The sequence below is a fragment of the Eleutherodactylus coqui genome, chromosome 2, assembly GCF_035609145.1.
Source record: "Eleutherodactylus coqui strain aEleCoq1 chromosome 2, aEleCoq1.hap1, whole genome shotgun sequence".
NCBI classification, from domain to species: Eukaryota; Metazoa; Chordata; class Amphibia; order Anura; family Eleutherodactylidae; genus Eleutherodactylus; species Eleutherodactylus coqui.
In genome coordinates this window covers 137,701,480-137,719,631 of record NC_089838.1, presented here as the reverse complement: position 1 = coordinate 137,719,631, position 18,152 = coordinate 137,701,480, and the positions used below count along the sequence as shown (strand labels likewise).

General features: G+C 41.1%; 1 protein-coding gene across 1 annotated transcript in view; it reads right to left on the bottom strand.

The window, feature by feature from the left end:
* Window positions 1-1,384: 1,384 nt before the first annotated feature.
* The window catches only part of TBC1D15 (TBC1 domain family member 15), a 106,252-nt gene continuing 89,484 nt past the window's right edge, over window positions 1,385-18,152 (bottom strand). The window contains exons 12-17 of the mRNA XM_066591644.1: window positions 9,236-9,336; window positions 8,200-8,299; window positions 5,977-6,074; window positions 5,541-5,657; window positions 4,932-5,018; window positions 1,385-3,529 (exon numbers count right to left, since the gene is read on the bottom strand). Of these exons, the coding sequence (XP_066447741.1) occupies window positions 3,314-3,529; window positions 4,932-5,018; window positions 5,541-5,657; window positions 5,977-6,074; window positions 8,200-8,299; window positions 9,236-9,336 (719 nt within the window). The 3' untranslated portion in view covers window positions 1,385-3,313. The remainder of the gene's footprint in view (window positions 3,530-4,931; window positions 5,019-5,540; window positions 5,658-5,976; window positions 6,075-8,199; window positions 8,300-9,235; window positions 9,337-18,152) is intronic.

Genomic DNA, 18,152 nt, shown 5'->3' with positions numbered 1-18,152 from the left:
TAATCACAAAATGTGCAGGAGGATTATGGGAGTGTAGCTGGGGCATGTTAAAAGTGCAGTGTCAACCAAAAGTCCAATATCAGACCGCAGGAAACTGTACCCACTTGTACAGGACTGCCCAAGACTTCTGATCCTTTTACCCAGGACAAGCTGTTGGGCAAAGAATGCCTGACAGCTCATTTTTGTGATGCTCCTCCAGTGCTGTTACAAGTATTGTTGGCATTGCTCACAGCGCTGCTGAAATAGAGGCAGAGGGGCCCGGGGAGCGTTCTCCCTCCACCCACCTCAATTCACAGTAAGCAGACAGTGGTTCAAAAGTGAACGACTGCCTTTAACGCTGAATGACACGTTGTTCAATTTTCTGCAGGCACAAACTGAACAACTGAATGACTGTCATTCAGTAGTTCAGTCGCTGCATGTGTTTACATGGGATGATTGTCTTTCAGATTCCCACGGGAGCGCAGGAATCTAAACGATAACCGTCCTGTGGAACAAGGCCGTTACCCAGCGTGTCTCCTCATGTCCACACTTGAACCAATCTAATCAGCAAGATCTGGTATTCTAGTTTTTACCACCTTTTATTTTAGCAACCGTTTAGTTTTTATTGTATGTGCTTTTTATATTATCTTTTTCTAACTTTCTCTAATAAAGTCAAACTTTATTATGCTCATTCATTGGTGCTCTATGAAATTATCTAGATCCCAACAAGAATGTAACTTTGGTAATGCACTGGTGTAGAGGTACTCACTGAAATCCAGCAGTCAAAGTTTAGGTAGCTGACCTGTCTTATCGTAAAATAGACAGTGGTGGCAGCATTTATTTTGAGGGCATGTATGTGTTTATGCTCCATTTTGGAACAAGTACAGGACTGATGGAGTGGAATTAGCTGTGCAGGCCCAGTTCACGACACATGGTCTTCTTGACAGTCTTCACAGATTTTTCTTAAGAAGGTTAATTCCCGAAAATCAAGTTGACTTCATAAAGCCGGTCAGGAAAATGCTGTGGAATTACAGAGAAAACATTTTAAGAACAGCTGGGAATGGGGAGAAGTGTCATCGGGACGCCTCCTTCCCCACAGCACAGCTTGATATGACTGACAGGTCTCTTGATAATCACACATAGGGATAGAACTATTAATCTGGCCAAGCTGAGTGGGCAGCCACCCCAATATTTCCACTCCTCATTCCATGTTCCTTTTTAAACCATGGTTTCTCTGAAATACAGCAATACTTAATAGTAAAACAGCTGTAAAAATTCTGAGGGAGCCCATCAGAATTTCATGCTGCCCATAGTTCACATGGCCTGAATCCTCTGCAGGTTCCCTTTAAGGAGCAAAAAAAAATTAAAGAATCACATTTAGTGTATAAAAAAAAATGTCCTCAAACACTTTCAAGAAAACTTTATTGCAAAGTACCAAACTGCTTGTAAAAGTTACAGTTGAAATAATTACATTTGAGATTTGATATTTACAGTTTTCACTATACAATACATACACTGACTTAGTTATGTCTGCCACATAACTAATAATCATGCAGTATGACATATGCATCTGCAGGCTGACCATGAGAAAAGGCATGATTGACTGAAGTGACTGTATAGATCAGTTTTAGTTCTCACACTGGAAAAGCTCTATTCAAATGTTCAGTGAATTGCATGTAGGATGGATAAGCAATAATGAATTGAGAACTGGTATCAACTTTCACAATATTAGCTCAGCAAGAAATGCGCTGCAGTCATCTGAAAGGTAGCATCAATCAACGGATTCAGATCAAGATTTGAAATTAATTTTCGAGCTTAATATTTTTAAAGAAATCTATATTTTTGTCAATTTTATAAATAATATAAACACACAGAAGTGATAATATAAGGTTATGTGACTAATTCAAGATACTTCAACAGATAGGAGTATAGAAATGATTATTAAAAAAACCAACAAGTTAAATTGCTTCCGTCTTTAAAGTTTGAAATCAGACGGAATCGAGTTACTTAAGTCTGCCAAGTAATTCCTTAATATTCTGCGCCCTGTGGAGGGAATAGAGCAGTCCTCTCTACCAGTTCTGTTGCTGAGGTGCCCCATGAAGAATTAATATTCAGTATTGGGATACTTGTTCTATGGCACCTGTTAAGAGTTAATAGGTTTCCAGTGGCAAGGATAAGTGCTATCGAGTACAAAGAGTGATTGATATTTATGGCATATTTACTGCTCTAAATTGCCTGAAGGTTCACTTTATTTTCTTAGTTAATACTCTGGAAAGAACACACACCGTGTTACATCTATTGAAACATTTGCACCTTTTTATCAGGCACCTCATCAATGAGTGGAACAGGTTGCCACGGCAGGTGGTGAGTTCTCCTTCAATAGAAGTGTTCAAACAAAAGTTGGACAGACATCTATCTGGGATGATTTAGTGAATCCTGCATTGGGCAGGGGGTTGGAGCAGATGACCCTGGAGGTCCCTTCCAACTCTACCATTCTAGGATTCATGTCCTGCACTAGACATAACACTGTTGAACTATTTGAGAAAGCACTCCATATCTAGACCAAATTTTCCGAAGGCAATTTTCCTCTATATGCTACTCACATTGGCCTTTTGCTTTCATAGCACCATTTACTGCAATTGTCTGAAAAGACGTTACACCGTGTATGTTGTGCCCAGAGTACTCTAAATCATGAAGGTCTCGTATTTGATATGCGTAGGATTTAGTGAATAGGTCTTTTCTTATCACTTATTGCCAGTTTATCAGTTCCTTGTCCAGTTTAAGGCTGAGGTTACCATATTTCCTAGTCCATTACATTCATCAACTCATCAGGTTAGTTCTGTTTGATGGTGTTAACTAAAATAGTAAAGAAAACAAAATAGGCCACTTTATGGCAGAAAAATAAAACTAGTTACGCAGCAAAAGCTTGCAGTTCTCCATTCTGCCATCAAACAGAGTGAAGTGGAACTGTGCAGAAATGCACAGAATTTAAACAACGGTTATTCCATACAGAATGGATTTTTTACTAATTAGTAAAGCCGTTGCTACTCTCAACCCATTAGCTCACAGATCGGCTGGTTAAAAAAAATACTTCAGATTTCATTTTTTTAACTAATTCTTTACTGAAATCTTGTGGAATGATAATGACAGGCTATTTTGGTTCAGCGTTAACTACAAAAATAATTACAAATAATTACATTAGATCTTTTCTTAAAAGCTTTAATGCAAAGACAAAATATCTGAGTTTTCCAAAATCTCCAAGATTAAACAGTTGAATTATCATCACATATTAAATCAAGTGTCTTAGTCTGTGAGCCTCTCGACAAGAGCAGCTTCACCAGGCAGATGTTGGTGTGTGAACACTGTTTGGCAGACGTTTCAGGCTTGAGTTACCTCTTGTCCCATTTGGAGGAAGTGCAGGCACTGGGTTATTTGGAGGTGTTGAGTTTTGGTAATGTTTTCTGACAACATAGTCTTCAGCCAGGTCACATGCTGGTGCCGACGTATTGTCTGTAAGTCCTAGTACCTCGCACACTGCTGGAGGTAAATCCTATAGGAGAGACACCAAAAGGTACAATATATATATATAGACTGTGTGAAAAGGTTTAGCACATTCATACAATGGAAACAAAGAGTCTTCAAGACCCTTGCACTTTTTTATATTTTGTCACGTTGTGGCTCTGTGCAAAAAAAAAAAAAAACACAAAAAGAACAAAAAGTTTTCCCCCTCATTCTGCACTCAGTACCCCATAATGACAAAGTGGCTGGGTCAAGCGCACGTGTTCTCCAAAGGACAAGGGGAAAAAAGCAACAGCTGGAAATGTATATGGCCACACATTATGGCGTGGCAGAATGTGTTTAGATATTGTAAAGTGACAGGAAAGGAAAAAGGTCTTCATAATAAAAACGGGTTCCTCCAACTCAGGAGGATAGGATTTAACCCCTTCAGTGGCAGGTTTATTATTACCATATCATGACTCACAGGGCAGGTTTTTTTAAATGAATCAATAATGCAAGTAAAAACCCCGGAAGATTTCAGATGACCGCTCAGTGCTCTGCACATTTCAGCACTAGAGCTGTCCACGGAAATCTTTCAGAGTTTAACTGCATGGTCAGTGCAGCAAGCCCTGGAGATTTTCGGGGCGTGCCACTAAAGGGGTTAATAGTGGAAAATTAATAATGGAAGATTATGCTATAAAACACTATTCTTTAAAATACCGTTTTGAACATACATCTATCTGCTGCAGCACTTGTGCCAAGCTGAAAAGTGGATGTTTAAAGGCACAAGAAAGTGGACGATATATATATATACACACACACACACACACACACACACACACACACACACACACACACACACATTATATATATTTTATTTATATATATATATATATATACACACACATACACAAACAATCAGAACATAAATCATCAAATAATATAAAATACATGGTATGAAGAAATAAAATGCCTTGAAGGAAATGTAAGTTATCTAGACAAGCACTGAGCAGCAGCCTTTTCTTTAGTCACAGCAGCTAGTAATATCCTTATGTTATAGTTGGCAATATATTCTCCACATGTGGTTCACAGTGGTAGTCTGTAACTATATGTATATGGGAGAATAGAATACGTTACTGACTGCTTTATATGAGTGATTACATATCGCAGGGAACTACAGCTTTACGAACCTGCCAGTCCATATCTTTATTGATATGAATTACCAACACAAGTGTAAAATGTTTGCCATTTGTAAAAGTCTGTCACTTTAGTATTTAATTACACCTCGGCCATTCCTGTACAAATTACACTGTCAGATAACCATAATATTAACCTTTACTGAACAACTAACAGAAATGCCCTGCGGCTCCACACAGTTAAAATTTCCACGTTCTTGCAAAATGAGATTGTAATACAGTTAAAACTATAAAAGGTCACAGAGTACATTGTAATACCTTGCATTTCATCATCTGCAAGGAGATTGCTTCCGCTTTACAGAGAACATCATTTACGTCGAGCTTCATGGAAAGTTCATTGATGTGCTAAAAAGCAAAAATGAGAGTAAATGGTGGTTTTTAGATGAAGCCTTCTATGTGGCTTGTGTGCCAAGTATGTAAAATATATGAGCTAGGATCTAACAAACTACCTAAAACCTAATATATGGTGTATGGTAAAGGAGGGGAGACAGATCTCTGGAGTCAAACAGGGTAAGGGGCTGCATACAGTTGGAGAGGGACAAGAGAGTTGTACAGTAGGAGAAAAAAAATCCAATAAGAGATAGATACGATAGATAGAACACTCTATAGTACAAAAGAGAATTAAACAAGGCAGAATTGGGCAATGGATACTACACAAAAAAGGGGCAAGCTAAATTGTGAGAGGTCGACACTAAGGTGGTGAGTCTGATCTCCAATCTAGAGTGCTGCCAGGAGGATTTGTACACGGGAGGGCAGCCTATGAGAATGTAAATCAGGGTGAAGACGCTACAGCTGTTTAATCTAGGTGCGATTCAGAAATTGTAATCTGATTTTATACCGTACACCCTTATTACAATACTGACATACCTTTAGAATTTCATTGAAGCCGAAGCCCCCATCCATTATTTTCTTCTTCTCAGACTCTAGTATAGCACAGCAAATGAGCAGATGGAAGTTTTGACACGGCAAGTCTGTCCACATTACCTAGAAAATTGTTATAAAAAAAAAAAGAAGAAGAAGTTTACAAGCTTTCACTCGTTGATGAGAATCCGGTAGTAATTTCCATTCAAAATCTATGAATACAAATGAGCAACTCATACAGAGAGCAAATCATTGGTCCTCTTCACCTTTTCATCTGTTGCGTTTTTCACAAAATGAAGAGGCTTATGATTAGTTCCACATCACTTAACCGTTTTAGAAGCCTGAGTTCACCATACACATATTCCATTTAGATTTAGGGATTTTAGAAAAAGCTGTTTGTTTTCTGATGCATGCTATACTGTGCAAATCCACAGCAGCTTACCTCCCATACTCGGAGAATATCATGGAAACTGAATTCCCTTTTAAATCTTATCAGGAGCCACCGGAAACAGAAATACAGATAGCCCGAGTCCTGGGATTCTGAGGAATAAGACAATCATAGGAGTCAGTTACGGGATTACTTATCGCATGTAAGAGATTATTACTGGTGTTGACCATAACTGCCAGCTACTATAGGCTTGCCATGATATATACACATGGTGAAGGGTAGCAATAGTAGATACAGTTCATAACACGCCTTATATTACATTTCTCTCAGAAGTGCAGGACAGTATAGCAGAGCTTTACGAAAAGCCAAGACAGCATGGAGAAGGGGGCTTTTAGTAAAGCAACTAGGAGACCCCCTTTTTCCACAGACCCTTTTGATAGATTTATGGGTCAACTGAATAAAGTTACAAATGTAAAATCTAGCCCACTTACACAACTGCCTTTTTCATAGGTTTTACCCACCACTTAATGACTAGAGATGAGCGAGCGTACTGGTTAAGGGAAATTACTCGAGTGAGTATGGACATTTTCAAGTACATGCTTGCTTGCCCAAAAAGATTTGGGGGCCGGCGGGGGAGAGCGGGGCGGAATCTCTCTCTCACCCGCTCCCCCATGCTCACTCCCACTAAGGGTTTCCTTCACGGCGCGGGAATCTTTTGTTTTTTGTTATAAAATTCACTCCCGCAACTCACCGCTCACCCCCCGAATCTTTTCGGACAAGCAGGCATGTACTTGAAAATGCCCATACTCGCTCGAGTAATTTGCCTAAACGAGTACGCTCGCTCATCTCTATTAATTACCAGTGTTTGGGACCTTTTTAGTAATTTATTTCTAGGGTTACCCCAAAAATTTTTTAACAGTGTTTAACACCTTTTCTACGTTTTTTTTAAAAATTAGGTTGATTATACAAACTTTTTTTTTCTCGGTTTTAATTTGCAAATGGACACTAAAACAAAGTACAGAATGAGTTCTCAATCTTCTTTTGTTGCCTAACATGTATATTCTTTGTTTTCTCGTCTGTATCACTGGGGGACACAGCAAGACCTTGGGACGCTTAAAGGCCGGCAAGCCCTCGTCTTCTAGGATTTACCAACGGGTCTGGAAACGGGGGCTTCAGACAGTAGGTGGGTGATGTGGCTATTGTACAGTCTGAGAGTGCTAATGGTATTCTTGTTGTGTCCCTCAATGAACAGGGCGAGAAAGAGATTTTAAGGTACGTTTTACAAAAATCTTGTTTTTGCTGATGTGGCCAATAGGTTTTCTTTCAAGTGCAAGTACTTGTACATAAAAAAAATTAAAATGGTAAAACGTGCATTTCCATAACAATTTCCCATTCTGGAAATTAAGGAAATCCATGTGAAATTTGTAAATACCTCTTGGTCCCAGTACTTTGTCATCACAGACTGTAGCTTCAGGAGTGGTAGTCCTCGTTTACAAGCATTTCCTGTAGAATTGATTGACCACCCTGCTTTGAATATACAGGATATGTACTGCTCCTTAGGGCTCATTCACACGAGAATACCGCCAAATTGTACGCATCACAGCCTATACGCTCTGCGATTGTCACTGCGCATGCACGGGAATATAACAACATGCGCATGCTCAGTGTGTGTTTTTTTCTCTTCAAATTCCCCATTCTTTTCAAAGAGGCGATATGTATCGAAATGCTGCCTCTTTGCAATGTATGTATAAGGACAGAGTTTTATACGCAGCCCATTCAAGGGCTGCAATTGATATGCGGAAAAATAGAGCATGCTGCGATTTATTTCTTCTGTCTATCGATACGCAGTGCCCACATGCAGGTGTGAATGCAAGAGTGAAAGTCCATAGACCTTCATTGCCTCCATTCACTGCATGTTACACAGGGAAATAAGTGTTCGTAATATGCGGTGACCCTACTTGCATGTGAATGAGCCTTAGGATGTACATAAAGTGCATGATAATAAATTGATCTTGCTGAAATCATGTCAACTCTGCCTTCTCTGTAGCTCCCTCTGTCACATTTGTGGACTATACTCATTATTAGTAAAAAGCCGTTCTACTTTCAGACATTTCCTTATGTAGTGCCAGAGAACACTTTTTAGCATAAATGTTTTATGGTTCTAATTAAAATGGAATGAGAACGTTGGCATCCCCTGGTCACCAGGCACAATCAACTAAATTAAATGAATCATAGTAATGTGTACACTGAGACAAAGTACAACAGATGTAGACGTACCAAGGTAACTACAAAAGCTACTGTCCAAAAGCCGCAGCAAAGTACTCAGTTGGACCAACTGGGTTTTCATTCCCTGCATTTGTTCTTCAAAGTTCTGATGCTGAACAAGAAAAGAAAAAAATTAAAAGTGGAACACATCCAAGCCGACGTATAATTGGGTATTTAAGCTGGAGGTGGCTATTATTTTCCATGTTACAAATGTTTCCAGTTGTGTCAGCTAAACGTTCATTATTTCTACCGACAAAGGAACCAGTTGGCAGGTGAACACAACCAAGCTTTTCCCATGCTGCGAACACATATAGCACATTAGGTACTATTATGGGATAGTCAATTCCATAAGGGTAGGGTTGCATGCAGCATCTACGCTATAATATACTCTCCATAGCTAACCATGTAGGTAGGTAAATAGATAGTGTGAGAAAATTATCTACCCAACATTCAACAGAGCGGTTATTGAGCCTCTTTCGCATCTGTGTCCAAGTCTCTAGCACAGAGCCAACCGAAAGGCCCGGACAAAACAGGCATCACACTGCGCTATTTTGTTTGGGAAAATTTTGGCTGGCATGCAGACAGACCCCACTATAGTCAATGGGGTGCGTCTAGTGCCGGTTCCAGTATTTTTATTGTTGGGCTCTGAGGAAATCCATATACAGGTGAGCAAGCAGCCTAAAGGCCCATTTAGACGGGCATTGGGCAAATAATGCCCGACACTCGTCTCTGCACATACTCGCTCTCGTGCTGCTGCACAGGAGCTAGTATCGCTGGCTCGCTCTGATCGTTCAGAGTAAATAGCAGCCGTTCAGTATTGAACGGCCACCATGTTAACTCAATGGAAAGGGGTGGGGGAGCAAGAGGAGAGAAATCTCCTGCAGCCTCCTCACTGTGAGCCAGCATTTATAGCTCCTGTGCAGCAGCGGGGACGAGTGTCTGGCATAGTTTGCCCGACATTCGTCCCGTCTAAATGGGCTTTTAGTAATTTATAGTGACAAACACGTTGCATATAAAAATACAAATGTAATATTAGCTATACATTTACCATTTCATCCATGTACGATACAAAGCACCAGAATGCATCAACTTCATTCTCCATAACATATAAAACTGGCGAAAGCAAGTCACTCATCCCTTGAACATATCCTAGAGGCAGAATGAAAAAGAATGAGGTGAATAGTAACAAATGGCAACTATAAAAGAGGGTTAAATGGTTTATTCACCATATACACCAAATCAGTCATTATATTAAAACCACCTGCCTAAGGCCAAAAAATAAGAATAAACTCACCTGCTCCGGACGCTGCGGTTCCTCCTTCCTTCCCGGCCAGATCTTCTTTCTTCGGCCCGGCGGATGTGCTCAGCACGCCGGCAGCCTGCCACGCGCAAGCACCCGGGCACATCTGCCGGGCCAAAGAAAGAAGATCCAGCCGCGACGGAAGGGAGACCGGCAGCGTCCAGGACAGGTGAATTTTAATTATGGTACGGGTGTTCCGCGGATCCAGACGGCTTCCATAGGCTTAAATAGAAGCCTGCGAGAGCCGTCCCCACGGGAGACCCGCACTAAAATGGAGCATGTCCGGATTGTCTGCCTCAGGCGGATCCGCGCCTGAAAGGAAAAATGACATCCGCAGGTATTTAACTACCTGCGGGTGTCCAATGCATCCCTATGGGGCGCGGATCAGCGTGCGGGAAAAAAGCTACGGATTTTAACACCGTGGACACGAGGCCTAATGCAGGGATATTACAAATGATCTTCCCAATTTCGAACACGTAACTCACATTTAACCTTTTCCAATCCAGTGTCAGCCCTCCTCAAACATTTTTTCCTTGCATAGTTCCGATGACAGACGAAGGCTGACACATTTCTAACAGTATACAAAACAGCAGTCTGATGGTGCGCTGTCCTGCATACTGTTCGAAACGAGTCTGCCTTCATCTGACATCGGAACTATGCAGGGAAATCTTAAAGTCGGACGAGGGCCAACACTAGATTGGAAAGGGTTAATTTTCAAAATACTGCTAATAAAATAATCATGACAGCCATTTTTGTGCCTGTTAAAGTAATTCCAAAAAAATCTACAACATGCTTTCCCTTTGACAATAAATAAAAAACTAGGGAGTGTGCAGGTTGCAGGGAAACTGGATTTGAAAGCGTTAACAGCACGCAGATACACAAATTTGATATCAGAGTTGATATCAATTAGTTTCATTTAGCAAAACTGTCCAACAATAAGGGGGTCTCACACTCACGGATGTTAATTGCAGATTCCGTGATTGCCATCCGCGATAGTTGAAAAGGCATTGAAAAGGCATGTATTTTCGAATTTCCCTTTAAACTCGCGGGTACGAATTGCTTAATCCGTGAGCGGAAGAAGAATCGCAGCATGCTCTATTTTAGCGCGGATGGCCAACATTGAAGTCAATAGATGCGTGTGTTCTGTTGCCGATATACAATTATTAAATCAGTATTTGGTGTGACCACCACCCGTGCATGCTGTTTTGAAGACCAAGACACGAAGCGCTTCCCTGATTGGCCAGCACTGCTCATGTGTACAGCACTGGTTAAATCAGGTGTAGTGTCTTAGACTAACGGCGTGCTTCAAGTAGTCAGAGACGCTGCTGTGGCCATCCTGGTCCAGGACTGGAGGTTTGTTTTAAGGATTATACATTAAGTAATAGCAGCTCTGCGACTCCTGGTTTGTTTGAGGTATACTGGCATGCCGGCAGCCGTTTAGCCAGGTGCTATGTCACTACAGGCATTTGCCTTGTTTTAATACCTTCTCTTGTGATTATGGCTTCCTTGAGGCCATTTTTAATAAAGAGGTACAGTTCAACAAAGTGAGTGAAGTTTTCTCTGGGAAAGAATTAACCATTTCCTCTAACGATACTCCCTCAATTAAGGGGGCCTTTAAATGGACAGTAAGGGGGAGATTTATTAAGATCAGCATTTCATACACTGGTCTTAAAACCCCCAATGGCGCACGATGTGCCGCCTAGTATATGACGAATATACTATTCTTTAGCTCATGCTCTGTACTGTGTAACATCAGGCTCAAAACATCCCTAAAATACCCAAACCGGCCATGTATAGCATGAGTAATAATAAAGCACCAATATAAATAACTCCAGTGAAAGCATCACTTCCATTTTTATGATTTGTATATAAAAGAATATATTTCTCATGGCTTGTGACCATGTTTTCTGCTACAACCAAGGCAAACAGGAGGGGAAATAGATGTAAGACATTTTACTGTCACAGCTGAACACTTTGTAACAAAGAGGAGGATTTGAATGTCATCCTGATAATATCTCAACAATCAATTTCTCATTACAGCACTAGCGATCTGGATAAATCATCCCAGCATGGTGTTTAACACTTCCACCGCTGGAAGGCCTAGGAGAAACACCAGGGCTGTCTAACTTAATTAGGCGCCAAGACCCCTCTGGCATCGAAAGGATTAACAGATACAAATGTGGATCAAAGGAAACATGTCTGACATTCATGCTGCTCCTTCTAAAGCTCTACAGCAGGCACTAATTAAGTGTAACCAGCAAGTAGAGAATACCCCTCATGCACTAGTCTTTTTTTTCATCACCGCGAGACTAAAAAGCCAGTTTCACATTTGTGTCGGAGCCTCCAACTGGAGGTTCCATCGTAGAACGGGCTGCAAATATGCCAAAATTGGGCACCTGGGTGGAAAGCGGGCAAACCCTATTACAGCTAGTTGGGGCCTCCGGCGTTCGGTTCCGTCCACAGATGGAACTGTCCATCCGTGAGGATTTCCTTTCCTGCTTCCCGAACAGAGCAGGAAAGCAGAATCCCCAGCGCAGGTGTGAAAGCACCCTATACTAGTCAAAATAGCACTTGGGCTGATCTTAGAGTGGCAATAATCTTCCATAAAGAGGTTTTTACGGTACTAGAAAAGAGGGTCTGACTTTTAAAAAAAACAAAAAAAAAACACCACTACCCTTGCTCCACTGTTGTGACTGATGTTACAGCCCAGAGCATTTCAACAGATTGAGGAAATGTTGCAATACAGAAAATTTACAAGACTTTTTAATATATTCAGGAGAAAGAAAATCATAAAAACCCCTTTAAAATAACAATCCAGAGACAATTAAGGGGGTTCACAACATATGCCAAAAAAAAAAAAAGAAGTATATGCATCCTTCTGCTTTATGTTTTTCTCTTTCTTGTCCTGGAAATATCAATAATGAGAAAGCACTTTTGGAAAGTTTGTACAGTTTGCCAGTAAGTCATTCTAAAAGGGGTGGTCCACGAATAACAAAAGCCCATCATGTGCATCCTAGAGGTAGAAGGGGGCAGGACCTCTGGCACAGCCCATCACTACACTGTTTTAAACAGTGTCATGTTAGGCCCCTTCCCAGCCAAGCTGCACAGGATGTCTCCTATCAGTGTACTGTGGGGCTTCGCCCCCTCCGGTCTGTATAGGAATTCTCTAGTCCTAGGAGAGGATTGCACAAGTGTTAGGGAAATGACAAAGTATTATCAATTTTGTCTTAATCTACTTTATTATTTATGCCTTAAAAAGTTTAGTTCAAATACATAGAAACTCATTTATGAGAAACAGCTGGAATGCTCTACAGAGCATATCCACATCACACAATGGCCTTACTCTAATAATTCAGTTTTGTCTTTGTTCCTGATCTAATGAGAGCAGAAAGAAGTTTAATATAAACAAGTGAAGGCCATTTTGCACGCAACAATTATCTTATAAACGACCGAAAGACTGAACGAATTAACAACTTTTTCTGCATAAAATGAACATTTAAACATACAGATAATCGCTGAAATCCTCTTTATTTCCCTCATTAGCTCAAGTAAACACTGTATATGTGGTTTGCTCAGGTGAGCGTGTGTTTAAGCAAGGAAAACTCTGGCCAGCAAAAGCCATTGCCCTCTGCTGAAATCCATAAACTAGTTATCATTGTGCAAACAATCACCCCTCCCCTCAAGTCTTTCAAAGACCGAGCAAATGCCATTTAAATGAAGCAAAAAGCAAATTACCTAATGACTATTTTATGCAGGCCAAAACTAAACGATAAACTACAGGTGAAGAATAGTGCATAATGGCCTGCGTGTACACGTTATGATTATCGCTCACTTTTGCCCACTTAAACGCATTTTGAGCGATAATTGTTGTGTGTAAATAGGCCTTAATGCTGGATCTTGGACAATAGTTTCGCCTAGAGGGAGGACTTATCTTTAGCATATGACTTTTCTATAGAAGAACCAGCTCTATAGTGATGATTAGAGATGAGCGAACGTACTCGGATAAGCACTACTCGTCCGAGTAATGTGCCTTATCCGAGTACCTCTCTGCTCGTGCTGAAAGATTCGGGACTCGCTGGGGAGCTGCAGGGGAAAGCGGGGAGGAACGGAGGGGAGATCTTTCTCTCCTTCTCTCCCGCCCGCTCTGCCCCGCTCCCCGCTGCGACTCACTTGTCAGCAGCGGAGTGCCCCGAATCTTTCAGCACGAGTACAGCGGTACTCGGATAAAGCACATTACTCGGACGAGTAGTGCCTATCCGAGTACGTTCGCTCATCTCTAGTGATGATGTAACACACTAATGTGCATGTCTATTAACAGTTGCCAGACAATATAGGAGCCTTGAGCTGAAATATTTGCTTAGAACAAACAGCATGTGCATGGGTTCATGTTAAATCGTTTTTTATGCTAATACTTAAGATGCTAATATATTGATAAGGATACAATTTGCAGTTGGTTATACGTTATCACAAAGCTTGCTATCATTGGGATTAGCCCTCTGTAGGGTGTTATTTCTCAATATAATATTTAAAACTGAATATAATAAAGTAGAGTCAGCCTATGGAACAGCTTTCATGATGTCTTACATGTGTTGATTTCTCCAAAACATAATTTAGCACCTACAGTATATCTAATAGCGCTTACACTAGCTGCACCGATAGAAACAATTTCATAGATTTCCTGGCCGATTCCTTTAAATATTCTTAATAAGGATTGCAATAATTGCTCAAGGCCAAGTCACAGTCATTCATATTTGAACGACTTGTGAGAGTATTTGCATGGTGATCCCTCTATGAACCATATCACAACAAACAGCTAACGAACAATCATCGTCTGGTGTAAAAGCAAATGGTCAACTGTCATTCATACGCTTCAATAACTTTCCTGAGTGACTCGATAGTTGCTCCGTGTTAGGTTACTTTACACACATATAACTCAGCGATGATCACGTCTTATTTACTTCCCCTCCATGCACAGGTTACAAGCATGCCTAGAACAGCTATGTACAGTATATCTGAACAAAGCGTAATGGCATATTTATGTTGTGTGTCAAAGAATGAAAAAAAAATCTGAAGTTCATTACAGATGAATCGTCACAAGAACATTATAGGGTTTTTCTGGGTCTTAAAGAGAGTCTGTCAACAATTCTGACCACGTAAAACTGCTGACGCTGTTAGGTAGGGGTGACAGAGTGGCGTTTAAATATACTTATGTCAATTATTTTTTGAGTCTTGCTGCTAATAAACCCAACTTCTTTCTGTGGAGCCGTAGGCGATTTCTACTCTCTCCACGATGGACGGCTATAATGTCAATGCAGGATACCACAACAGCTCTCAACCAGAGCAGATGGGAAGTGCTGTGGAGCAGATCAGTGCAAAAAGCCTGCCTTTGAGAAATTTCCTGGGGGAGTGCATGGGAGAATAAAAGTTAATTTTTTGAGTTCTGCAGCTAATAAAATGATACACAGATATGTTAAATTCCCGCTGAACTGCCCCTACCTGATGTTGTCAGCAGTTTTGTATGGCCAAAGCTGCTGACAGACAACCTTTAACTCCTTCACCCAAAAGGACGTGCTCTGAGAGTGGGCTTTGCATGGATCGGGATTGGGAACAGATTCCATTCCATACATGGCCGTCTTTGTGGCTGCTGTGGACGAATGTGGTCTGTCAATCAGAACTCACACAGATCGCGAGGTGCCATTCGGTTGCCATGGCAGTCCAGGGCCTTCTAAATGCCCCCCAGAATGCTGTGACTGGATGCCTATGAAGGCGTGCCTGTGGAAAGTCTTGAGAAAACTGTCAAAATACAGTATAATGCAGTACTATAATGCATTACCATACTATTGCATTATGCTGTATAGTGCAAGAGCAATGAAATAATCACAAGTTCAAGTCTCCTTAAAAGTGGTTTACCATGGAAACTACTATTGATGACCTATCCTCAGGACCCCGACCAATCAGCTGAGTGAGCGCATGCTGTCAGTGTCGTAAATACACAGATGTTGAAGCTGAAGCAGTGGAAGTCCCTGCTCTGACCTCTGTGTAGTGGCCGGCACTTGTAACTGCAGGCATGGCTCTCATTGACATCAAAGCAACCTGTGCCTGCAGTTACAAGTTCCGGCCACTAGACAGAGGTCGGCGCAGAGGCTTCTTCTCCAACATCTGTGTATTTGTGGTGCTGACAGCATGCACCCGCTCAGCTGATCGACCGGGTTCCCGTGAGACAGACCCCAGACGAACAACTATTGATTCTGAGGATAGGTTATCAACGGTATTTTCCATGGAAAACCCCTTAAAGACATGGCCTATTTTGGGCATAAGGACGTAACGATTTTTGGGGATTTTCATCTCCACTTTTCAAAAGTCATAACTTTATCCTTCCGTCAACATGGCCGTATGAGGGCTTGTTTTTTTGCATGGCGAGCTTTAGTTTGTATTTGTGCCATTTTTCGGTACATTAACTATATTGTAAAACTTAATTTTTATGATAGCAGGGAGGGAAAAACATCAATTCTGCCATTGTGGTTTTTTTTTAGGTTTTTCCACTTTTCTGCAATAAAAACCCTTTTTTTGGAAATTGTTTTTCTAAATCGCTGCATTCAAAGTCCTATAACTTTTGTATTTTTCCATGGACAGAGCTCTGAAGGCTTGTTTTTTTGCGTGACAAGTTGCAGTTTTTATGGGTACTATTTTGGGGTACACACGACTATTTTGATTACTTTATTGCTTTTTTTGGGAGGCAAAATGAAAAAAAAAAAAAAAAAAGGATTTTGCCTCAGTTCTTTAGGTTTTTTTTTTTTTAACGCTTTTTGCTGTGCAGGATAAAAAGAGTGTTCAATTTGTTGTACGAGTCGTTACGGATACACCGGTACCAAATATATTATTTTATATTGTAGAGGAAGCAGCACAATTTTTTTTTAGTTTTGTTTTTTTACACAATGTGTCCTTGTAGTGGACTTGTACCATAGAACCTACGATCACTGTGATAAAGCATTGCAGGACAGACGTCCTGCTATACCTTATCGCTTTTAATAGGCAATGACGTCAGAGGGAGTGCACTCCCTCTGTGAACCCTTCACATGCCGCGATCTACATAGATCTGGGCAGGGAAGGGGTTAACAACAGGGGTCGCTGTCCCGATGCACCACCGCTGTTGCACTGAGAGGCTGGCTATCTGTGACAGCTGGCTCCTGCTGCTGGATAGTACGGGATCTCTTCTTGCGCTAGCCACAGGACATAAGTGTATGCCCTGTTGCGTTACGTACCCCATAGCCTGGACGTACAGTAACGCCCTGTGGCATTAAGTGGTTAAGGGACTAAAGGGAAAAATAAAAATGAATAAAAAAAAATTTATATTATGTATATAAATATGCATTATTAGTCTAAGACACTACACCGGTTTTAGCAATCGCTGTCCACATGAGTAGTCAGAGAAGCCGTTCGGCCATCTTCTAAAACATATTTGGTATTACCGTATCTATAGAAGCCCGGTTGATCCAAATATTGAATTATCCTGAACAGTGAAAAATACATAACGCCAGAATTGCGCTTTTTTGGTCACTCTCTCCCCAAGAAAAACTAATAAAAAGCAATAAACGAGTCGTATCCACTCCTAAATGGTACCAATAGAAACCACAAAAAACACGTGTGCCACAGAATTATGTGATCCAAACACTTCACATTCCATTAGATGAAGAAACGCAGCTCCAACGAGAAGGGCGCCCCTTGGTGAACAAGTACACCGAAACAGCTACACTCCACCAGACGACCTATGTAGGGGTGTTGTGGTATTTGGCACCTTAGTAGCAAATACTTTACCACCTGTAAGTTATGAGGTGGGGCTTCCATGGATCAGAGTTTTTCTAGCATATCCCACAGATTGTCAAAAGACAATCAAAGTTAGTTATTCACTTCAACTGTCGGTGCTTTTCAATCTTTTGGCTGATCAGTGTACACCGGCTTGGTCATGTATATACATGCTACTTCTGTAAGGGGGTATAGATGTCCGAGAAGCTGTCAACAAAATACTTTCAGGCAGCTGCAGAAAAAAATGCTGCTGCTGCAAGCGTGGTTTCACATCTACATTTGGGGTTAAGCTTTCCTGCTCTTTTTCGGGAGCAGGAAAGGGGAATCCTCGCAGCCAAATGGCTTCATCTCTCGACGGAACGGAACAGCACTGGTCAGACCTTATTATAGTCATTAGCGCGGGGTGCAGCTCTTTTTCTTCCAATATTTTTAGCTGGATCTATGACAGAACCTCCGACTGGAGGTCCAAACCCAGATGTCAAACCAGCTTAAAAATGTGGAAGTGTTAATAGTTTATCTTCGTCACTTAACAAAAAGTAAAGTCAATGAACAAGAGAAAAATCTAAATTCAATATTTGGTGTAACCACCTTTTGTCTTTTAAACAGCATGTATTGGTAGTCTATGAAAAGACATGCTCACCGATTGGCCAGCACTAGTTAAAACGGGTGTAGTGCCTTAGACTAATGATGTATACAGCATGCATCAAGTAGTTGGCAAAGCCAGTGTGGCCATCCTGGTCCAGGACTGGAGGTTTGTTTTAAGGATTATACATTAAATAATAGCAGCTCTGCGACTCCTGGTATGTTTGAGATATACTGGCATGCCGGCAGCCTTTTAGCCAGTAGCTATGTCACTACAGGC